Source organism: Crassostrea angulata, chromosome 8 (assembly GCF_025612915.1).
Source record: "Crassostrea angulata isolate pt1a10 chromosome 8, ASM2561291v2, whole genome shotgun sequence".
NCBI classification, from domain to species: Eukaryota; Metazoa; Mollusca; class Bivalvia; order Ostreida; family Ostreidae; genus Magallana; species Magallana angulata.
The window spans coordinates 26656962-26682847 of NC_069118.1; the positions used below are offsets into that span (position 1 = coordinate 26656962).

At 31.3% G+C, this 25886-nt stretch overlaps 1 protein-coding gene across 2 annotated transcripts; it reads right to left on the bottom strand.

The window, feature by feature from the left end:
* Window positions 1-1540: 1540 nt before the first annotated feature.
* Window positions 1541-25886, bottom strand: LOC128159952 (glycoprotein 3-alpha-L-fucosyltransferase A-like). Of its 2 annotated transcripts, none has more exons than XM_052823192.1 (2): window positions 25787-25886; window positions 1541-2933 (listed from the first exon to the last, which is right to left on the bottom strand). In XM_052823192.1, exon 2 carries the CDS (start codon window positions 2905-2907, stop codon window positions 1825-1827), a length of 1083 nt encoding a protein of 360 aa, XP_052679152.1. In that variant the 5' UTR covers window positions 2908-2933; window positions 25787-25886; the 3' UTR covers window positions 1541-1824. The 2 variants fall into 2 exon arrangements, with proteins under 2 accessions (XP_052679152.1, XP_052679151.1); XM_052823191.1 differs by lacking the exon at window positions 1541-2933 and adding an exon at window positions 19974-21381.

Here is a 25886-nt window from a genome sequence, read left to right on the forward strand (position 1 = left end):
CTACCCATGCCTTTTGTGAAGAAATCGTAGTGCCTAGTTTTTGAAAAGTCAGCAACCGTATTCATTTCCGGTAAAAAAAAATATATAGTGAACTACGTAGTAGCTTTTAATAGATATTATCTCCCCAAAAGTTTCAACGTCACGTTTTGATTAATCCTTGTCCTACCAGATCGTTACGGACGGAGCAGTAGTCCTTATATCCTTGTGACTTGAATGTGAGGGAGAAAAGAGAAAGTTAATGTAATGCAGATGAACAAATCATAATTACATGTAGTTATAAACTGGCAAAAATAGGAATATATCATATCCTGCATGTATTGATGCAACTATCAAGTGTTGTCAAGTAAGATAATTGAATTTCATTTGCTATTTGGTCTATGATGTCGATATCCACATATACGGAAGGTTTTATGTCAATACTTGACAAAACAATTGTAAATTAAAGAATGTAGATATTTTGAAAATGAATTTGATATTAATCATGTCATTTTTTAAATACCTAGAATCCCCTAACTTCTGACATTGAGATATGGAGATTTTTTTATTGTGCCAGCACCTTCGTTGACCATAGGCAAAACATGTCTATGCTCTGAATCACCCTTCAATTCCTACTGTTCGTCACCCGAGAAAATCGACGCATTACAAAAGTTATATCTCTTGGCCGCCACCATTAAACAAAAACTCATAGATTTTTTTAAAAGCCTCTGTAGTTTAGACGGTTGTAAAGAAGTTTATATGATACTAGTCAAATTTGGCCCCCATAATTCGCTTATTTTAAAGTGATTCAGGTACATTAATTTGGTTGTGTTATTTCATTAAAGAGTTGACATAAAATATGTTTTTCATCTATTTGTTTTAATTATACGCACTAACTGGCAGTATATGACCTCAGAAGTGACGCTAATTTAATAATTCAATCAAAATCAGTCAAAAATTTACATTTTTTTAAATCTTTTTTTCGAATGGGAAATATAAAGCGACCCTTTGAACAAGAACGAACTTTTTGTACTGGAGAGATACGTCTTTGGTAAAAATATTTTGTTTGTTCAATGTTTCCTTGAAGAAAAACTGCCTCAAAACAAGCCGTTTAATGCTAAAAATGCAAGAATGGCGGGAAAAGGTAAACTTTATGATGTCATATTTTTAAGTTGTGGACACTTAAATCAAAATGAAAACTATGAAAAAACTTCAAATGTATATTTTTTCAAATAAAACAAAGAATTACAGTAAAATGACAATGTTCATTTAAAGGGACCATTTTAGGCTTAAACCATAAATAGTCCTTTGCAATTTGACATTAAAAATCCGTTTTTACTGTAAATTTTGATTGCCTCAGGATGAGGCAACCCACACATTGAAGGATTGAATATAATTCAAAAAAGATTTCCTTCACAGGACGCACAAATGAGTGGGTGCATATAGAAAAGGAACTATTTTTTTTTCTTTTAACCTCTTAATTGACCCCGCAAACGGAAACAACTTTTGCAAAGTGTGGATTTGACAATTACATAATTAGAGAAAGAAATTGTGTTGTGTAAGATTATTTATTGCTTGACAAATATATACTCATTGCTCATTTAGTATCATATTTCAAATTTTATGTGCATGCATATATTAGGATAACATATGTGATAATTGCATTCTTCACGAATGCATAATTCATAAATTAATTGAGATATTTCGATCGATAAAATACAGAAATGAGTTGTTCACATCCAATCAAAGATATTGTCGATAAACAAAGCACGAATGGCTAGGGTTCTTATTTGGACATTGATTAGAGAGGATACTTGATGCCTAATGTCTTTATAATTCCAATATGCTTTAACATCCTCCTTTGTACACCGACTTCAAATTTGGGTTAATGGATATTTTCTGCTCTCCAAATTGTTTTAAGTTTTTGCAAACAGTGCACATCGTTTCTTGAAAAATTTCGGATATATTTTTCGAGGTATATTTGTCCTTTTCTTTAAGATATTGAGTATATAAAGTTTCATCCGATCCAATTGTTTTTAGTTTATTCGCCAGTGACTCTGGCGAAGTAAAATCTAATGCGTTTATGAAGGTGCCATTTGGTAAATATTCGCTTGCTTGAGGAGGACCGTTTACAACTGGAATGATACTTAAATTGTAAGCATACAAGTTAAAAACTTTCTCCGTGGAGTAATCCCTACAAATACTGTTCTCAAATGAGAAAAGAAATTTGTATTCCTTGGAGAAACGTTCCAAACACTCATTCATTCTGGGACTGTACACACCACATCTTTTCTTTCCACATGCTCCGAATGTATCGATTGCTACGTACTTTTGTAATTCTTTGATGTACTTTTCTCGCTGAGATGGTGTAGGACAATGACCTGCCATCCAAACACCAAAGTTTGTTTTCTGTCGAAAAACCTCAGAATAATTTCTATCTATACATGTACCTTTGTCTAATTCTATGATTTTCCCGTAAGGTCTTGAAACGTCAGCATCTCTGTGATACGACATCATCCACTCAAATTTATTTTTCCAGGCAGAACTTGGCCAGTGAGTAAATCGTTTGTTTTCCAGAGTATCGAAAATCCAGATCTGTGATCGATGTTTTACTGGAGGAGATTTCGGCAGAGTAAAATGTGAGAAAATCACAACATTACTTTTGTTCAGGTCAGAATTATCTGTCGACAACGTACACGTTGATCTCACATCTTTACATTTTAACAATCTAAAATCTTTTGCAAACGAATCCAGCCATCTTGGAATGCTATACCATAAAATTACAAATGCTTTATTTTCGGATGTTTTCCTGTTGGGGACGAAGAAGGGTTTTTTAAAGGAAAATTTTTCAAAAGATATAAAATAATTTAATATTAATGTACTGAGTACACCAGCTATTACGGCAATACAAAAAGGCTTGTACTTGTTCATGTCTCTGCGTTACGTCCTAAACCATTCTGAAACGAAATACAAATCAATTTTATTTTATGAAACTTTCTTTGAGGTTCTACCTATAAAGAACTATTAAGATAAAAAAGTACACAGAAAAACCAATAATATTTTCGATGCAGAATGAATATTTTCTATCATCAACATCGTTAAAGGGACTGTAAATAAAAACAAGAGGACCATTTGCCACATCGCGCACCTGAACAACAGTAAATGTTATCATTTTATTTTAGTGTTTACATGTAAATATTTCAAAGTTAAACATTGGATCCACTTTGAGGCCCCAGTTTAAGTCTAGGATCACACTTTTTTATTTACCCTTCTTAAGAATGCATGCAAACTAATTGTAGCATTGTATTTCTTGAGATTAAGACTTTTTGTTATATATTTATATGTTAAACTTTCAACCCCTCTTGGGGCCCTAAGTATTAACACAGGATTTACAATTTCAACAAATTAGAATCTACATTATTTGAGGATGATTGCATATTGATCTCCAAAATTGTAGCTTTGTGGATCTTTATAAGAAGATTTTCAAACATTTTCCCTATATTTTTCCTAGTATGTTGAATTTTGAAACACTCTATACATGTATGAATGATTGCATAGTAATCTCTCAAATTGTAGCTTGCAGTTCTAAAGAAGATGAGTTTTAAACATTCCCCTATATATCTTTATATTAAACTTTGAACATATATAGGGGCCCGTCTTTTAGTTAGAAGGGGGGGGGGGAGGGTAACGATCTTAACAATTTATAATCTACATTCTTTGAGGATGCTTGCACAGTAATATCACAACTTGTAGCATTGTAGTTCTTGAGAAGAAGATTGTTTAAAACATATTCTCTATTTATTTCTATGTCAAACATTAAACCCCTCTTGGATCCCCTGTATTAGTCTAGGGGTCACTACTTTCTTAATTTAGAATCTACATAATATGGGGATGCTAGCTCAGTTTTGTCACAAATAGTAGCATTGTTTTTGTTGAAAAGAAAAAATTTACATATTTTCCCTATATATTTCTATGTTAGACTATTAACCCCTCTTGGGACCCCAGTATGATTCAGGGGGTCGCGAATTTAACAATTAGAATCAACATTATATAAGAATGTTTGCATAGTAATCTCACAAAGTGTAGCGTAGCATTGTACTTCTTGAGAAGAAACATTTTAAACATTTTACCAGCATATTTCTATGTTAAAAACCGAGTTTTAATCCGGGGTCAATATTTTCACACTTTGGAATCCAAGCATTGGTGTAAATATGGGCATTTCTGAGGTATCGAGGTCTATAAAATATAAGACATAATTTTTTTCAATGATGATTAATTACAATAGCTTTGTTTAATAGGGTGTACCGTGGCTAAAAGTGTTGGTAAACACAATAAAAAATCATGTTCTAAACTATCATTTTCAAGGAAATATGAAGTAAGGAACAAATTTCGGAGTTTTGTCCATTTTTACCAAAAAAAATATATCTACAATGCCTACAGTCTCTCCAAACATGGAATAAATCAAGCTCTTGATCTCCCCTTTAAAATGATCTCAAATTGAATATAGGTATTGGAATTACATTTTCCATGAATTAACATAGAATCTCAATAAATTGCTTCGTTTAATTAATTCAATTGTTAATTAATTATTGCATGCAAAAGAAGTTCCTCTGCTGTTGGGTTTTTTTTGTTTTTGTTTTTTTTTTTTAGATTATTTACAATGATAGAAATACCGACATTTGAAACACAAATGCACACCGTGTGATGTATGCAAAAGAAAAAAAAAATCATAAATGTTGATTCAAACCCAATCTTGTTTTGATAAGTGTACATGGTCAGCTGATTTTCAAAAGTGTCTGTGAAATTTTATTTGGCAAATAAAAAGCTTCAAACTTCAAGTTTTCTTACCTCAGTACCGCATAAATTGCATTTTATATAGGTGCTACATTTTAAGCTGATAACTTTCCAACCTTAAAAAAACCATTTGGTAAGTCACGGTTTTAAAATAAGAATAAAAGATGATCAAAAAGTATAAAAGTTAATTTCCCATCCATAAAAATAAGATAGAATTTACATGTAGTTCTGTAATAAACATTTGATCTTTTGATAGCTATTTTTAATGCAAGACCATTTCCAAGTTTTCCCAGAATTTAAATACATACATAGAAAACAAGAGGCCCACAGGCCGTGATGGTCCCCTGGGTAACGTATCCCATACACAGCCTTGTAGAGGAATGTCATATCTGCATTTAAATAAGCTTCATTCTTGAGTTTGAAATCTAAAACACGGTAATGACAACCCCCGCCTCTACAACGAATCTTGCATTTGCAACAAGGTCTTTTAAATTTATAATTCTGCTGAAAATGTAAGGAAGTAAGAATTCATGACTGGACATTGAAAAGGTGCAAGAATCTACTAATATGAAATTATTTCCCCATAATTTGTTCACTTTTAAGATAACTTTAACGTTTATATGTTTCACTTAAACATCTCCCCCCATCTTCAGGAGCCAGAGAGATCGTTTCTCCTCCAGTTCATTTAAATGAACAAAAAAATGGTAGATTGCCTTAATTTGCATTCATTGTTACATGTTTGTGAGCATATCGAAAGAACAGAATTGAACGCCTTCCATGACTAGTTAATTTTGATAGAAGCTTAATTTATTTTTTTTACAAATTAATTTATCTCTGTCATTAAAATTCAATAGCTGGAAAAAAGGTCTTTCAACATAATATACTAACCACCCCCCCCCCCCCCCCCCCCCACACCCCACGCCGGAACCCTTGCAATATGTGTCATTAGATTTAACTTAAGAAAAGTGCTTTATAAATATTCAGTCAGTTTCTATTTAAAATCAGAAGACGTGACGAAGATTGTTAATTATTATATACATAAACATGATATTAACATTTTGGGTGCACCTTCAATAAGACAGTTCTTACCTTTTGGTCATAAAATTAAAAATTTTGGTACTGGGCTTTAAAGTCTATCTAAATTAGCAGTCAATTTCTTTGCAGTGCAATCATAATAAAGAAAACGATTTTTAAACAGTATACAGTATCTTTTAATGGTAGAGGGGTTATTAAGGTTTAATGTGAGGCTTATAATCCCACAATGTAAGTTTATAAGCCTCCAGAAGGAAAACTGTACTTTCGTTTGCATTGCAATGATTTTTATTTGTGTTTTACATGTTATAATTAAAACTTAGCTTCCTTACGAAATTTCAATAAAAACAAAAATGTATAGATTTACATTAAATGACCATTTTAGCCCTGACATATAGTCTGAAACCCTTTCTCGAGAACATGCAATTTACAAGCTTTGTAGAGGGCCTTTCAGTCTATCTAAATATTTGCACAGTTTTTATCAAGTGCCAGTATATGTAAAAAAGATTTTAGGGACCCGCTCTGCTGGCGATTTATATATAGTGATCCGTTTGTCCGTCTGTCCGTTTGCACTCTGTCCGTTCAAGATCACTTGTTTGCGGCATATCCTCTCACCCCTTTACTCAATTTGGCCCATATTTCACTGAGAGAGTGCGTTTTGTCAAAGAGTATGCAATGAACTTGAATGACGTTTCTGAGTCAAAGGTCAAGGTCATACCAGGTCACGCCAAAAAAAAAGTAATTTTAGAGCATATTCACTGTGTCTTTAGTCATGCCTAGCTCATACTTTACATAAACAAAGATTTTTGGGGTAAAGGATGTGGAATGATCTTAACCCAAGTTTCAAGATCAGATATGAAGGTCATACATGTACATGTAGCAAATCTCTTTAAAATCAGTTTTAAACCTCAAATTATTTCCCATTGCCTTAATTTTTTTCATTATTTGAGAATGGTCACCTTTATTGGTGGAAATCTTGGGCTTCATAAATAAATGTATGAAATCAGGGGTTTTTTTCCGGATGAGCGGAATGGTCACATTTAGGTCATTTTGCCTTTCATCTAAGGTTTCGGTGTGGCAAGAGGCATTAAAGTTACAATCAATGTTCCTTTTTCCACAAAAATAATTGTATTGAATTTGAAGAAAAATTTGTCATGCAGTTTTTAAGAGAAAATTTTAAATCTCCATTTGATAACAAATGACGAGAGACGGAAAACAATTGCAATAGGCTTCGAGTGATTCGTGTGACATTATTAAAATGTCTGTCTCACTGTTGAGTTCTGTTGGTAATATGATAGAACGCATTGAATTTTAACACTAATTTTGTAAAATTGTTCGAAGACAAGTATGTGTTTAATCCCAGGAACATCTAACCGGGTCATTTACCATCATACCGACTTATCAAAACTAATGACTGGGATCCATTATCAAATATGTACATCCACAAAGTATGTGTCCCTCTACTTTGATAGGTATTGATTGTAATTTCATATGCATGCCAACCCAGAAATGTTTGCAGTCCATTATTGCACGACTAGTTCTCGGCATATCATCTCTCTCCTCTACTCAATTTGGCTCATACGTCACTGACAGAGTGTCTTTTGTCAAAAAGTACGCAGTGAACTGGAATGACGTTTTTGAGTCAAAGGTCAAGGTCATATCAGACGTATCACACGTAGAAATATACACATTAAACTTTTCTTTAAAAAAAAAAAACCTTTAGATGAATGCTCTAGCTTTTTAAATGCAAATGTGAATTCAATATATATATATATATATATATATATATATATATATATATATATATATATATATATATATATATATATATATATATATATATATATATATATATAATTACGTATCAATCGATACATTCGAAGCATGTGGAAAGAATGGGTGTTTGAAAAATTTCTCTAAGGAAAACAAACTTCTTTTCTCGTTTGAGAACAGTATTTGTAGGGATTACTCGACAGAGAAAGTGTTTAACTTGTATGCTTACAATAAACATGTAAGTATCAATCCAGTTGTAAACGGTCCTCCTCAAGCAAGCGAATATTTACAAAATTGCACCTTCATAAACGCATTAGATTTTACTTTGCCAGAGGCTCTGGCGAATGAACTCAAAGAAATCTGATCCGATGAAACTTTATATACTCAATATCTTATAGAAAAGGATTAAATATACTTTTATCGATCGAACAAATTTTTTTTCGATAAACAATGTGCACTTTTTTCAAAATAATTGTCCCAAATTTGATATGTGTGTATAAAGAAGAATGTTAAGGAAGGAGTTTACTCGTTATCAGACATGCTTTTATATTAAGAAAATCATGCAATTTTTTTTTACAAATTCGAATATGTTGTAGTGTAATTAAATTTGACCGTCTTGTTTTCGCATCAAGGTCAAATAAAGGTAATTATATTTTTTCTTATCTTAAAGGATGAAAAACAAATGTAGCTATTTGCAGTTATGTAGACATCTGTTTAAGATATGAAGTTAATTTTTTTTTCAATGAAATGATAGATTATAAGAGTGTCTATCAGCTTATACTGCTAAATTGAAATTAATATTTAAACTTAAATTGAAATTGGTTTGCCAGCATTTCCTCTAAGTTTCTTAAATTTTGAAGGTATTTTGATTTTTTTCTATGCTTCCAAGAATAAAGTATTTCTGATTTTACATATTATGAAGAGTTTATGTAAAGATATAAATTGACAGAAAAAGCTAATATACTGACATTTTGATAAGAGAGAAAAACCTATTATAGAGATTTTTCACACAAATTTATTTATAGATTAAACGCCATGCCATAAAAGCTATTGAAATGTAATTTGATAGGCAAATTATATTTTAAAACGTTTTCTGCAAGTATCTTATCATTATTCACAATAGTTGAAAAAATCCATCATATATCTTATTGTTTTAAAAATGCTACATAAACTCACGAATCTACAGCAATTCTGAATTGCAAAAGCATGTGATGTTTTCCTACGCCAATGTTCCGCCATAAAATATAGTCTTGTAAGATTCTAAACTTGATTACTATTTCTCTGCCAAGTTGTTTAATTGGGGAAAAAAATGATATTTTAGTTTTTTTTCATTTTGATTTAATGAATATTTGAAAACCATATTATACTCCCTTAAGGTATATTGTAATTATTAGGACATTAATTCATGCCGTGGTTATCGAGAACATCTTTAAATTGATGTGAACAACTCATTTCGGTATTTTATCTAAGAAATTATCTAAATTACATTCAACCACCTAATCTTTGAAGAAAATAATTATCACAGGGGTTATAAGTATAGATGCATGCACACATAAGCTGTAACAATTACTATATGTCAAGTAATAAAAAAATCTTACACAGCATGATTTCTTTAAATTTTAAATAACTTCCTAATTTGATTTCACTTTGACTTGTTATCTGATAATAAAAAAAACGGATACTTTAATTTTCATTAATTTCGTCTAAAGTAATTAAACCACAATGCAGTAAAATGCTACTTCCAAGTCTTTTTGTGTTTTTACATTCAAATACACCCTTTTTAATGTAAACGCAAGATACATATATTTACTCAAAACTGGATACGCTTGCTGACTTTTAAAGTTAAATATATAAAATTAAAAGCCTTCACGAATTCTCGGAATGACAATAATGCTAAATGTTGTCATGATTATGATTATACAAATATTAAGAAATCTATGCAATATGTACGCTTCGACAGAAAAGAAAAAACTACCTTTGGTACACTTTTTTGATCATCTGTCATTTCCTATCACTATTATTTCAGTCTGTTTTTAAATTTTTCAAATTAAAAAGTAAAAAGGAGTCAGATTTCGTTAACTCAAGTTCAAAAGAAAAAAAAAACTCCCACATAACAATATTTTGGAAAAAAAGAAAAAGACGTACATCAGATACACTCTGTAGCAATGAAATGTGTTTCATTGATAATTAAACCAGGCTCAAATCAAGTTTTTATTTTTAAATATTGGGGGAAACGAGACTTAGGGGAGAATGATTGATGATGTTTACATCGTCAAACAATAACTTAATTTGATTGGTATCAATTTGAATGAAAAAAAATCCTCACTCTTTGTAAACAGATACCATTTATAGGTGAATTTTACAGGCGAAGAGATACATTTTTGGACAGTCTCTATCGCTCTGATGGATAAATCATTCCCATTGAGTCTGAAATTGCAATGGCACATCCACTTGCGCGTATTCAAATATTTTTATCCCGGGCCCGATGGACCTAATGTCCGGGGAGTGCCTATTTTCATTAAATTTACAATGTGGATTTTTTAGTTCTGAATTTTTGGGGGAGGTATGCCCCTCCTTTCCCCCTTTAGAGCAACTCCTGCAGGCACCATCAAATTTGAATCCTCTTAACGAGAAATTCATAATAGTAATTTTTTAGCTACAACAACGTTAAAGAAACTATATCTTAAACAAGTAAAATGAATTGCTTGATTTCAAAACCTATACAAATCTCACAAATCCGAAAACTTCGAATCTAGGATTGAACACAAAAAACAGATTACTTTGCAGATGACTGTGCTTGAATTTCAAATCGATCTCTAAAGATGCAGAAGCATGAACGAAACGGTCCTTTCTTAATTCAATCTTTGATAAGCGACTTACATGAGTAAGTCAATTTTAGATTTTCAAAACAAGTCTTAATTCATTTACAATTGTTTGCAAGCACTGAATAACAACAGCTGGTTAAAAAAGCAGAGTTGAATTCTAAAACTCTCCCGAAAGGGAAAAAAATGAGTTTCAAACATCAAAGGCTTTTAAAAAAAATATACGTCAAAGTCCGACAAAAAAAAAAATGACTGACGTTGATATCAAATAGGCGCGTTTCTTGAGGTTGCAGAGCCTTTATTTCTCATTTTGTTTAGCACCATATTGAACTGACTTAACATATGAAGAATACTGATTCTCACAACGGAAAACTATCACAAATCTTTACGCAATAACATAAGACGTAATTTTCGTCGACAATGTACTAACTTTGCTCTGATTAATGGAATTATTCAAAATTGTCTTCAAAACGGGTGCCAAAGGAAAAAGGTAACAGTCCTAATTGTAAATTTTTGTCATCCAGCACCAGTCCATTGGTCCTTTTTAGAAAAAAAATAAGTTGTTGGACAGACAGAGACATACATATGGTTTAAGACAGAAAATATTAAGATGAACTGAACCAGACAAAAGAGATGAGAAAAAGCATCAACCAAAAAAAAAAAAAAAGAAAGAAAAGATAAGACAAAAATATCGACAACTCTCGACCCACACTCGATTACGTTTCCTTGATCGGAACCTTTATGACTCCAAGCCCCCGATGAGAGATTGATTTTATATAAGTGTACATATTTTTCGAAGGGTATCAGAACTTGATGATGACATACTCAATCCAAATTCTAAAGTGTTGGGGTTTCTCAGATAATACATGTACGGTAAAGTAGTAATTAAAATGATTTTCCTTGGGGATAGTAAAGCACTACATTCGTAACCTTAATAATGATATTCAACACTAATCTGATTAGCTTCACATAGATTACATTTACGGTATTCTCTTGATATTTTATTAAGTCTGCCAGTTTCTGTTATGAAGTTGATTATGATAGTTTTTGGTTCTCTTTTTAACAAATTATTTCGTTATTTTGGAGACAAAAACATTAGTCTTCATAAAAAACACTGATAACATTTTGGTGGTGCCAGATTTAGGATCGACACAATTGTTGAGAATATTTTTACACAGGTTAACCAATCATTATTTCACCTCTTTTATACATGTAACATTTTAAAAGATACATATACATAAATTTACATAACTTTTTTTTCTCATGTCATAAAATCATTTATGCCTAAAAACCAATCATTCTTGTGCAACTGCTAATATATAATGAAATTTGACTTGTTTCTTCATATACCATAAAGTTTGGAGTACTACTTTTCAAATTGAAAATTTGTTGTCACAGTATGAATGACCAGTTTTGAGTTCTCCTTAAATGTAGTTCAAGATCACAGGATGAGTCTCTGCCATTCAGTCAACTGAAATGGTAACTGATATGTGACTGAATGGCACAGCTATGCCATTCAGTCACATTTCAAGACCATTCAATTGACTGAATATCAAGGATCCGTCATTGGGATGCTTAGATGTAGCTTAAAGACGATCTTTACGCTATCTTTAAGCTATTTGTGCTGCTTAAAGGTGGCTTAAGAAGCTTAAAGCTGTCTTAAACAAAGGGTAAAGAGGGCTTAAAGGCACATTAAAGAAGTTTAAAGACCATCTTTAAGCCACCCTTAAGGACAACTTATATGTCCTTAATGTCCAAACTAACCTCATGAGCCACCTTTAAGCCTTTTTTTCGATCATAACAGTCTTTTATCAATATTTTGCTTACTTTTCAAACAAAAAGTGTTAACTTTAAGACAATTTCGTCAATTGTGATCAATGGATAAATATATTGAACCTTTATATAAATGCATTGAAATAATATTAAATGATTACGTAAAGAGTGAATATATTTACTGTGAGCCTATTTAGAAATACATTGAAGTTAAGATTTGACAAATGTTGAATAAAATGAGTCAAGTAGTTTCTTTAGTGGGCGATTTTAGTTTGATACATATTCGCTTGATGACTTTCCAGAACGTGGTAACCAAGAACGCGTATGACTTATTGACGAAAAGTGTAGGACAAGTTCATCATGCATCGCGGGTAGATACCTTGGATCGAAATTTTATTAATACAAAAAGTTAATAAATAAAATGGAACAATTAATGCGATTATCATATCAATGGAAAGCACTTTCCAGAACGGGGTGCTCAGAAACGGGTTGACTAATGACATCATAACGCTCTTTATAGGGCGAGTTAACATTTCGGCCAGAAACTTTAACTCTGACAACTTTGGTTTAAATATGCATGCTAATGAATAATGAATGAATAATAATGCATAACCTAACGTGTTTTAATTTCATACTTTTTTATGCCACGACAGATTGGTTTTAAACCTTAGATATAAATTTGTAAACATTAATGAAAATAGTATTGTATTCTATCTATAAGTTTAATGATAAGTTTTATCTGAAATTATGATTTGAGAGAATAATACAAATTATATTGAAAATTGACCGAAAGAATTAAATTTAGAGAGAGAAACGCTAATAACCTATTTACTGATTTGAAATAAATAGAATAAAAAAGTTAATTTTTACAGTCAGCTTCAACAAACAGGATTAAGGTCACGAACATATGTATATAATGTATATGATATTCATTGCAGTTTAGATTTTTCATCCCCGTCCATTCCACTAAATCTGTAATGAAGGTTGTTTTTTTTTTCAATTTAAAAGAAAATGGGACAAAGTATATAGTTACCAAAAACGGAAAAAAAATATGGTTCAATATATTAAGCATTATATGATAATAATGTGTAAAGTGTTAATTCCCGCGCTTGTTTTGGGTATCATCTAGTACTTAAGGTAAGAAAGCATGTCTAAACACACAAAGTGGCGAATTGAACATGAGAAATTGATTCTACATAAACATGTACTGTAATCATATAAATAATGTTTATTCTATTCAATTATTTTAAGGCAGAAAAAGTATTGAAGACGGTTTTTGCTGTAAAAAGAAAATTTGGGGAAAAAAATAAAATCTGCCCAAAACGGGACCCTCATTTACTAGCTTTTGCTAACTTCCAATGCTCCACGGGAGCACATGTTAATTAAATGTTTAGATCCTATAAGTCATTGACTATTAAACCAATGTAATATGTTTGTATTTTTTTTTTACTTAAGAAGATTTTGGCTTCCATTCAGTTTGTAACAATCATATTTAATTATATGCATGCATGTATTATGAATGAGTTACGGTACTTGGTGTACAGTGACAAATATATATTACATGATTGGAAACTGTTCGGTTTACTAGTAAATAAATTTAAACCAGTATATATATATATATATATATGGACATATATGTTCACCTTATTTATTATTATTAAATACTAGGAAAAAGATAAAACATCTTTTTTTAAATTGATTGAAATCTATACACTATATGTTCTACGCAATTTACCGGATTTCATGATCACGCACCGTTCCAGCACGTTATAAAATTGAATATTATACATTTACAACAGATTAACAAATAACATGTTTTATGTTCAAATGTTAAAGGTGTATAATTTTTTTTAAACTATCAATTTATAACAAACAATATCACCAAATACCGGTGACTTAAAATCATTTATTGCATGTGTCAAGTGCACATGATCTTCATGTACATATATACCCTTGGTGTGTCATGTGACCCCTTATTTATATATAATAATTACCACCCCTACCCGCCATCATTACTTTACATTAAAAAGTCTCTTGATTTTACCCTTACATACCTTTGATCTATGGACGAAATAATTCAAAAATCCAGACGAAGGGAAAAAATGAGAATGTATTAAATAAAATTCTTAATCAATGGACTTATCTTGTTGTATACTTAGACTTCAACATTTTTAGGAACCCTGGTCTGACGTGCACCTCGGCACAAGACACAGCTGTTGTGTATATCTGTATATTCTGTGTTAGTTCCAAAGGTTTCCTCAAGTTGAAAAAAAAATCAAAAGACTAATTAGATATACACAAACGAATAAAACTATGTCTAGCTTTAGACACACAAATCAGCAATATCCCGCCCGATTTAACAAAGGTTATTGAAAGCTTTTCCACTCTTTACATGTGTCTAGCAAATTTAGAGATACGAGAGCTGTTCGGAAATTATTGAGACATTCACTTTATTCCTTTAAAAAAAAGATGAACCCTTTAAAAATTCACCAGAAAGTTTACCACGATAACATTTATTAATTTGAAAATGTTCTTGTCCATTACAAATTTTTTTCATATCTGGTAAGCTGATAAACTTGCCCAACGTCCAGTGAACCGGGGCAATCGTAAACTATTCACAACTTCATTTCAAAGTCAGCTTTACATTTTCTCTCTATTCTTGTTTTTGTTTTTGTTAACAAAGTGAGTTATCAATACCCAAAACTAGAATTACTGTGAAACGTCTCTTACAGTCATTCTGTACATATTTTACAACCGTTCACGTCCGTTGGTGTGTAATTAGTACTGGTTATTAAGTCCCTATATTTTCATTCTACTTAAACAATACTCAGTCATAAAGCCTGAAAAACATACGCTTTTGACCCCTTTTCATCGTATAACTTTTGTTTAATCATTTGATTGGATTAAAACGGTCTTATTCCGAAATTCTCACTAATTTAATGTATATTATCTGCTCCGCCTTGACGTCAATATTCAAAATTCCGTCCTAGTCAAATTTTTATGGCAAAGAGACTTGTACTCTCTAGGTAAATTGTATTTCAACTCGAACACCAGTAAAACTTGCACATATTTTAGTCATTATATAAAGCAAAATTAGCATATATAACTTGATTTATTTTATAATCGAGTTTAATTCTGCTTACTCTTTATAGGTAGAAGTTAAGTATTTAAATCGCCAAGTTCATTGTTGCGCCGAGTACCCCAACTATCGACTGCGTTATGTACCGTCAAAAACTAAACACTCAATATTTTTAAACATTAGTATGTTTAAATATATGTTCGGGTTTTTTCAATGTCTATGCCAATTTTCACTTATACCCGTCACTAAGAAACGAAAATATATGGGTTGTCTCAATGATTTCCGAACAACCCACGTAGATCTAAAAATTATCAAAATTGAAAAAAAGAATGCATATCTTAGACTGATTTTTATATTAAATAATGTATAATTCATTTATTTTTATTTTTTTTTTTTGATTTGTCAAATAATCGGAAAAACATAAAAAAGAAACCCATAATTATTAATAAAAACTTATTGTTGAAGATGAAATATTTAAATTCAGTTCAATGAAAAAAATAAATTTTAGATCAAATAACAATTGGTTGTTGAAGTATTATTTACTAAACAAATATTAAATGCAATTTTTAAATTCTTAATCATTACATATTTTTAGAGAGAGAGAGAGAGAGAGAGAGAGAGAGAGAGAGAGAGAGAGAGAGAGAGAGAGAGAGAGAGAGAGAGGGCGAAAAGCTTTTACCCATAGGTAGGTTTATAATAGGAAACAAACATAGTTTAATGTAATTTCATGCGTAGATCTAGAGTCAAAATGATATTTTTACACCCGTCTAAGCTGCATGTATAAACAAATTTACAAATATGCCATATGATAGATTATTGCTTAGAGAGTTTATAAGCACATAGCAGGTGATATATTTACCATTAAAAAGAATTCCCACAGGAATATACTTGAATTTCCTACCAAAATAAAAGACCTTCCTACAGAAATTTAAATCCCGAAAGGATTTAAACAAAACTCCCATTGGATTATAAAATCCAATATGAAATCTTACTTTCCTATAGAAAAAGCTGCCTGTCCGAATCAAATTCCTAGATGAAATACTTTTCTCCTATGGAAAATTAATTCCTGTAAGATTTTTTTTTAAAAATCCCATATCTCACCTGCCAGCTTAGACACACTAACCACAAAGTTGTTATATATCATCTAGAAAATGGTCTATCATTTGGTATATATGGATTTTTACGAAATTTTTGCATCTTAAGCGGGTGCAAAAGTGCAACTTTGGCACTAGCATTATTATCCGGCACAGTGTTTGCTATATTCTTTTTCCACTTCCAATGTATCACCATTATACATAGAATACATTTTGAAGTAGGTCGTTTGGAGAATATCATAACTTAGTTGTGTTCACATTTACTGTAAGTTTCTATTCTTTACAATATTTACAACTGTACATAATTCATCAAGTTATGACTGACCACAATACATTGTTGTCTGCGTAATAAAAAGTAAAAAGTCTACAATAAACCAGTCAATCGTCCTTTTACGTTTGTAATAGTCGTTAAACCAATGATATTTCTATCCATCATAAAACTTTCATAATCGGTAATAAATGTATATTAAAAATAAGAAAAGTGACAAATTTTCTTCTTGAAGTACCGAAGGTTACAATTGAAAAAAGGCGAGATTTCTTGATTCAATCTTGCTTTTGACTTGATTCCATTGAACATATCTTTAAGAAAGGTAAGACATCTGGCAGATATACCACTTTTAAAACTTTAAACCATAATCCGTTGTGCCATACAGTATCAAAAGTTTGTTTAAAATAAAGTTTCTTTTTTTTAATCAGCTCGTCCTTGCTGTTTTGACAAAGGCAGGTTTATTCCCCCATTAAGGCTATGCATGTGTCACACACTGGTTTCGACCGTCGTGACAAATTGTTCGGGGAAATTAGCTCAAAGATTAACCTGTGTCTTAATTGCAATAAACTTGCTTCCACAGCACCTGAATGAATCAAAATAAAATCCGTAAATAAAAGTAAAAAAAATGTCTTTATTCGATTGCCACAAGTTGGAAAGTGTTATAAAGAAAAAAAATGAAATACACAAATAATAAAAGCATGTTATAAAATCAGAGATAACAAAAGTTCCGAAACACAATAAACAGATAAACAATAGACATAAAAAGAAATAAACACAATATCGAGCATAGCGCTTACCTTAAACATGATTCCTAAGTGTGAACATTGTTGATTAATATTAATAAAATATCGAAAAATATGATAAATAATGATCTAAACTTGTCTTATAAATTTAGCGAAAAAAGTTTTATTTTTGTTTTTGTTTATTCTAACTTTTTTATCTCCTCGCGCAGGAGAGTTCTATCTAGCAAGGCGCAGAAAAGTTTGAATAGCCGAAAAGTTTAATCTTTAAGGAATAAATTTTAAAGTAGAAATTATTACGCAATAAGCATAATTTAAAGTGCAGATTTAAAAGATTACAAAGTTATTTAATCAAGGCGGACAATTCTTTTAGCGAATAACAATTTAACATTGAAGTAATGATAGAAATTTAAAAACTATCTAATTAATTGGATTAGGGCAAATAATTTAAAAAAAAAACTATATCAAAAGCATCCTTACTTTGAAAATAAGTAATAAAAATCTGAAATGAAATTCAGCTTAAAAATTTTTTAAAAAACTAGAGCAAAGCTCGTTGCAAAGCAACGAGTGGGTCTTCCGTTTATGTCGAGAGTAAAGATATATGTTTCTGTAAGAAGCAAAGTTCTTAATCCAATAACAAGATCACCTTAAACGAAAAGAACAAAATATCGAATAATTCTTGGTACGACTAAACAAAATCCGAATGATTCTGAGTACGAACTAACAAAAGCCCTTTCGATTTCAAGAACGACTTAACAAAAAAATCCGAATGTGTTCTAACCAATCGCAACTTCTCGGGCCTTTCCGGCAAGCTCGGAAAAACACCTCGAATGTATTACCTAGGCGTCCATGACAACCCCCCTTTTTGTAAAACTTGAAATAAATAGAACACATTTTACGATCTGTTGAGATGTGAGCTATACTTCATTAAAGTAAATGATATACACTAAAATATAACACAGAAGCGACATACAAGACCGTCTAGCCGATACTTATTTTAATGGGAAGCGACTCCATTTTGTATAAAATTCTAACATCCAGTGATGTTAATACATTCGAGGTGTTTTTCCGAGCTTGCCGGAAAGGCCCGAGAAGTTGCGATTGTGTTCTAACTTATCAATTATATTTGGTATGAGTTAATTTAACTTTTATCTTAACGCTATTTTTAAACCAAAGACGTGGAATCAAATTTTTCGGAAAAATCTATTTTTAAACCCCAATATCTCTGTAATGCATCAATTGATTTAAAAACAGTTTTCAGTGTTAGATTCAGCTAATTAAGTTCTACAAAGAATGTATACGGTTTTTATTTGATCAAACAATTCAAATTTTTGAAAAATTTGATTTACTTCCGGTTTCGACCGGAAGTGACGGATTTTCATTTCAAGCCCTTTTACAAAGGCAGAATGATCAATATATAAGTTCGAAAAATTTCAACTTTTTATCTTGAAGCGTTTATGAAAAAATCCGCGGACAAAATGATTTTTGAAAATTTTAAAAATGACGTTTTGTAAAAACGAAAGTGACGTTGCTATAGAAACTTTAACATCTTGAGGGCATTATAATTGCACATTATATCTGAAAAATTCATAAAAATCAGTCAAAAACTGTTTAAGTTATGAAGCCGAAAAGGAGTCCTAAAGAAAGAAAAAGTATAATAATAAAAAGAAACCGAAGAATAACAAGAGGGTCTTCCGTTGAAAATAATAAAAATAATAATAATAAAGAAAAAAATATTAGAATAACAAGTGGGTCTTCTGTTGGAAACGGAAGACCCTAATAAAACAGTAATTTTAAGTTTACCTGAATGAATCAAAATAAAATCCGTAAATTAAAGTAAAAAATGTCTTTATTCGATTGCTGCAAGTTGGAAAGTGACTTTGTAAAAGTCACTTACATTGCAGTCAATCTACGGACCTTAGCTTTGAAAATCATGTAACTTGTTTTAAAAAGGTGTACGCCCAATTTCGGCAAAAATTCTTCAATGCATGACACTATTAGCTAAGCCAAAGAAGGTGTTACAACAACTACTCGGGTTTCCGCGGAGAAGGCCTGTAGCAATGACAGGATTAACTCGAAGCCGAAACAACGTAAACAAGTTTTTATTTGAGGCCGAAACGAAATGAATAAGTTTATCTATGTGGAATTTCGAAGTGTCAAGCCAACGCGCAAAGGAATTTACTTCCAAAGAAACCGAAATAAGAATGTTTTTCTTGGTATCTACCAGCTTGTCAAAATCTCTTCTGATTGGGAATGTCATCCTAAGTTTACTAAAGATGTGCGAATAAATTAGCTTACAAAGAGAACAAATAATTGTTTTTCAGAAAAATACCTGAAGGAAATTGTGCGAAATAGAAGATATTATTAAACTAAAATAAAATCAAATTTGCTCATGCATGAGGAAAATCCTAATTGAATATTAGATTTAATCCAAAATATAAAATGAAACATATCATGAATTATAAATCCATGTTATTCATAACTGTTACATTAAAACTGTTATAGTTAAGTTAAAATTGATAAATTTTAAACTTTTAATGTAACATATACACATGTATGACTGTGTTTATAACAAAATCAAAAACTTTTGTTTTCACATTCTATAGTGGTCACATAATGAAGTTAGACATTTATTCATCAAGAATTTTTTTCAATATTTTATTCCAATGTATCAGCACTCGAGCTTACATATGCGCCACACTTTTTCGTCATACAGTATTTCAGAAAAAAAATGTGTGTTTATTTTGGAAAATAATTAACATTGTCTCCTCTGTTTATGGATCCAATTTTTTTTATATCAAACTGACAGAGATATGATTTATAATTAAAAAGTCTTCTAAGAATTATTCCAATTACCGACTGATCAAATCTGTGACAAGATCCAAATTTTTGCTTTTTGCCCGTAGGACATGCGATATATGATTTGGAATTGTCAAAATCCAGACAGCCGTACTGCAAAGTGCATGATACCCATGGTTTCATTATTGCATTCATTGTAAATTTGGATCTAGTTATGATCACAAATCCTGCACCAACTTCTGGGTAATCAAACAAACACCTTTTTTCCCCCAGTGCTACGAAAGTTCTTTCATTGGTCCGCACTGCTATGGATCCTTTATTTGACATTACTTGAATCCCAACTAATTTAGCTTCAAGAAAGAGTTTATCCAAAGGATTTCCATTAAATCTTATGGAAGTATCTGTCCACATGACAAAATCGAATTCTCTCATTAAAAGTTGTATTATAAGCGGTTTCCATCCACATGAACTAAGATTGCGAATATGTTTTGGAAAACTGTCAAACGGAAATTGCCTAACATCACATCTGCAATATTTTTTTAATTGATTTAGTTGGTTTGATTTTAATCCCAAATCATAGACAATCAACTTCATATTAGGATAAAGGGGCAACATATTTTTGTGGTAATCTCTTATCAATCCCTGTAATTCTCTGTAGTGATTGGATGACGAGCCAGATGCCAAAGTGGGATAATTCGACTTCACCGTTTTACTTGTGGTATTTTTAATTTTGCTTCTATCCAGATTTAACGCCGTCAAATACTTTGTCGATATATTAATAGGATAATTCAAAACATGATGTAGGTTTTCTTTAAAGGAAGAATGAAAATCATTACATTTTTCATTGGAATTATTTTGTTTTACAAATGAATTGATATGCGAGTTATCCAATGATGCTCTTTCATATATATCGCTCATTTCTTGTATCCACTTTAAATCATCATCACTGTCACTTCTTTCTTCTAAATATATCGCACTTACAGGTATTTGAAAATCATTTTCATTTTGTTGAATGTTACCACTATACGATTGTCCGTGACCATCAGTTTTAACTAGCTTATAATTTAGTTGACAATAAAATGCAATTGATAAAAGGAAGACACAACCGAGGACGCAGAGTATGAACGACTGTGTTTTTCTACAAATTCCACACATTCTGCAATAAGGCATTTTCGTCTGAAAGCCTCAACTTTTATCGAGTAGAGTAAAACAGGGATGTATCGGATGATATCTACAAATAGAAATAAAGTATCATGCTTCAAATTATTACCAGTACGTATTTAGCCGGAGAAGTGCTGGTATTTTAATTTTGTACTTCTCAACTTAGATCATTGACTGACAATGTACTGGGATTGCTGTTAAACCTATACATTTACTGGCACATTTTAATGACGGTACTGGGAATCTTACAGAGGAACAGACAATAACTAATAAGTACTGTTTTTAATGGTTTCTTTTTTACTGAATCATGGAATGTTCACAAATCAATTGATTTTAGACGGATGAAGGAATGACGACCAATCTCAGAATTGCTAGTTAGTTAATCGTAATTTATTCCGACCAATTAACCGGTTACTCGTATCATTTAGAATATTATTCTCTTTTCATCTAATGTCATAAATGCCAAATCTGGCTCATAATACACTGCTATTATCGCTCAAATGCATAACAATTCAGTTGTTTCGTGAAAGTAGAAAATTTTGATATTAAAGAGGTTAATTATTTCAACGTGTACGTGAGGTACAGGTACATGTATGTTTACACGTACACGTACCAACATTTGGGGTATGTATGATAAACTGTACGTGTAAACGAACGTGTACAATAATTAGTTTTAATAGTTTCTACATGTTCAGTTTACTCTCACTGTTTATGAAATAGTTCTATTCATTTGTTAAAACCAAAAGCACAGTCGTCCTAAACTTATCGTCTGCTATACATAAAGCAACGTTTGGTATACACAGAGTCGTCTGTATTTCTATCTTCAAATGCTACAAGTATTTACCTACGTGTACTTTTGATTGTACACGCTTTGTACAACTTGTTGAATTACACAGTATGCAAAAATTTGACGTAATACACACAAAATTAGGGGATTCCCCAAATTACACAGACTCGTACACGTTTAAATGCTTAACCTATCTAATTAATTCTCTGTAAATGTCAAAATTTAGTGGCCAAACGTTTTTACTCATATTTCTTAATTTGATACGATTTGGTTGATAAAGATGCAAGACAACCTTTAACAGTTGTTATGAGGACCGTTTGCCATGGAAATGAAAGATTAAAAATGATCATTTCAATCTATTTTGTAACATAAATTACAAGTGTTTGCCGTAGTTTTATCTTTATCCTCATTTGTTCCAACGGTAGTCAACGAATGTAACTCTAAAGAAATAAGGAATCATAATTTAATACGATTTGGGTGATAAAGATACAAGACAACTTTTAACAGTTGCTATTTGACCGTTTGCAATGGTTACGGAAGATAAAAAATGATCATTTCGAGCTATTTTGTAACATAAGTTACAAGTGTTTGAAGCAGTTTCATTTTTATCCTCATTTGTTCCAACGGTAGTCAACGAATGTAACTCTAAAGGAATAAGGAATCATTCTTTGATTCTTATGAGGTGATAATTATGGTTTTTGTTAATTTGTACTAAAACTTATTCGGATATTGGTAAATCGTACCAAGAATTATTCGGTTTTTTAGCATCTTTTTGTTTTGGTCACCCTTGTCATTGGTTTAAGAACTATGCTTCTTACAAGAACTTCCAACTTTCCTTTCAACATTAACGGAAGACCCATTCGTTGCTTTGCAACGAGCTTTGCTCTTGTTGTTTTTCTTATTTTCTCTAAAGATAACCTTTTCTCCTCAAGCATAAATGTATTTAACGACTGTTCCGATTCCATCTGTTCTAGTTCCTTATTTGATATTTTTTCTTGTTTTCTCTTTTCTTTTCTTTGAAAGATGCATAAAAGATAGTTATTCTCCTTTTTTCCATAAGACGAACTTCAAGGAATGTGCTATTATCCATGTTATCAAAGTAATCAGCATAATTTGTTGGATTTTTAAGAAAAGTTTCCTTTATTAGTTGTCTAGTTTGTTTTTGATTTTTCTACATATACTTCATCATGTAATGCCATCAGCCATGACCTGTGCTTTGTGGTAAAAAAAAAAGGATTCATATTTATACAGCCCTTTCATACACACACATACTTACAAAATAAAGTGTAAGTATTAAGTTTTTTTGACTTCATGACAGTCTGTGTTGGTATTACCACAGTTTATGGGCAGGAATAGGAGTCCATGGGGATTGTTTATACGCTGACTCTAAACCGGAAATTTGAATGATAACAGTAAACATAAAAAAAATTAAATGGAAGATATTTTTCCGGAGCACATTGTACGGTTTATCGCGCTGACAGGGAAGAAAATAGATACGGTGGCGTAATTATCTATGAAAAAAAAAATATTTCATGCAAACACAGACAAGATTTAGAAGTCCAACAAATATAATTTATTTGGCTAGAGTGTTTTATACACAAAATGAAATTTCTTATAGGAACTTTTTACCGACCACCTATCTCAGAGGCTTGTAAATGGGAGTGTATAGCTTACTTGATGGAAATAGCCAAAGACACGAATATCAATATAATCATCACTGGGGACTTAAACTGTAATACACGTGATTCAAAAATAGTTGATATCATATGGGATCAGGGTATGTCTCAACCTATATCCGATGCACGCATTTCACCGAAAATTCCACAACTCTACTAGACCTATTAGTTGTTAATAATAGAGATATTATTGAATTATCAGGTGTTGGAGATAATATTCTACCAAGCAATATAAGATACCATTGTCAAATCTTCTGTGAACTAAAACTACTGAAATCCCATAAAAGAGATTTTAAGAGAAATCTTTAGTTCTTTTCAAACACTGATTTTCGAGATTATCAATTCCTTTTAAAGAATCTGGGATAGCCTGTACACTAATGATATTGACAAAACTTGCGACAGTATTATAAACTGCATTATTAACTCAGCCACAAAAACAATTCCAAATAAACTTATTACCCCACTTCCCAATGATCGTCCATGGATGCATAATGATATTAGGAAATCCATTAGAGCTAGGAAACGTCTTCATTTTACTGCTAAAACAACAAGTTCTCCCTATGACTGGGCAAAATATAGAAAAACAAGAAATGTATATGTAAATAAAATAAGAAATGCAAAACAAACATATTACGATAAGATTTCGAATATATTAATAACAGGTAACTTTAGCTCTAAATAATTTTGGACGATATAAAAAAACCACCATCAATTCTAAAAATTAAAGTACTTCTCCTACAATTAAAAGGGAGGAACACACCTGCCAATAAGTGACAATAAAATTAAAGCAGATTTATTTAATATTTATTTCTGTTCACAATCAGTTTAACGACGAAAATACTGAGTTGCCAATCTACGATAGTTTTAGTGAAATGTACCATTTCGAACATAGTGATCTCTACAAAAGACGTTAAAGAAGTCTTAAAAACACTAGACACGAGCAAGACTACCGGGTCGGATTGTATCAACCAAACATTACAAAAACAAGCTTCGCCAGCTATTACCGAACCACTAAGCAAGTTTTTAAATCTATCGCTTCATAAGTGTACAGTCCCAGCCTAACGGAAAATTGCAAACGTTATCCCTGTATTCAAAAAAGGTGCCAGCAAAATCGTTAGCAATATTCTTACACCGCACCATTCTGGCTTTAGACCAAATGATTCTACGGTCAATCAGTTATTTAGTATGACCAGTGATTTTTACAAAGCAATCGATCGGGGTAAAAAGATTAGAGTTGTATTTTTCGTTATAAGCAAGGCTTTTGACAAAGTATGGCACAATGGTCTACTGTACAAGCTTGGAAAAGTTGAAGTTCGAGGAGAATTAATCGAATGATTTAGAAATTACTTACATGATAGAAAACAGTATGTTATAATCAATGGCAGCAAATCAAACGTTTTACTATCTAAATATTGTTTAAACTAAAAGGTGAGTAGGAATGTTAGTTTTGATATATATATTAAATTCTCTTTGTTTATCATGCAAACGACAATATGCACAAGATCATAAAAATAAATCTTGTAGTAAAACAATACATCTGGCCAGTAAATCAAATACGTTTAAATAAACCACATGAATGCGTTAAATAATTATAGTGAAATAATTGCAGTTGGAAATTTTAAAAGCTGCAGGTAGGGATTTTGAATGACACCGGCAAGACATTTTTATCACATAACACGTAACACCTATATAATGGATCTATGATAAAAACTCTAGTTCGTAAATTTCATCATAACATACTCCATCTGCTTTCTTTGGTGTTTTCACTTTCTTTTTCTCCACCACCTTTTTATCATGACAATCCCCTTTCACATTGACAACAATGATCTTATTTGTAAATATTTTATCTGATATTTTTGTGCATATAATGTAAATGTAAATGACTACAAAGAAAATGCTGTAGATTACTTAATTATTAAAACAAGAAAGCAATCAGGAATAGTATTATCTAAAAATATCTGAAAACTATGGTTTGAAAACTTCTTACGTTTTAAAAGAAATAATTTACCTACCAATACTTCTGATATAATTTGCCTTCACTGCCTTATGAACGAGTATGCAGGTGCTTCAACCTTTTGCATCGATTTTAGCTTCTAATGTAGAATTTGAGCC

What these genes read in the sequence shown, in the direction of transcription:
- LOC128159952 (XM_052823191.1), bottom strand. Translation starts at nt 21,320, where the DNA reads ATGCCTTATTGCAGAATGTGTGGAATTTGTAGAAAAACACAGTCGTTC.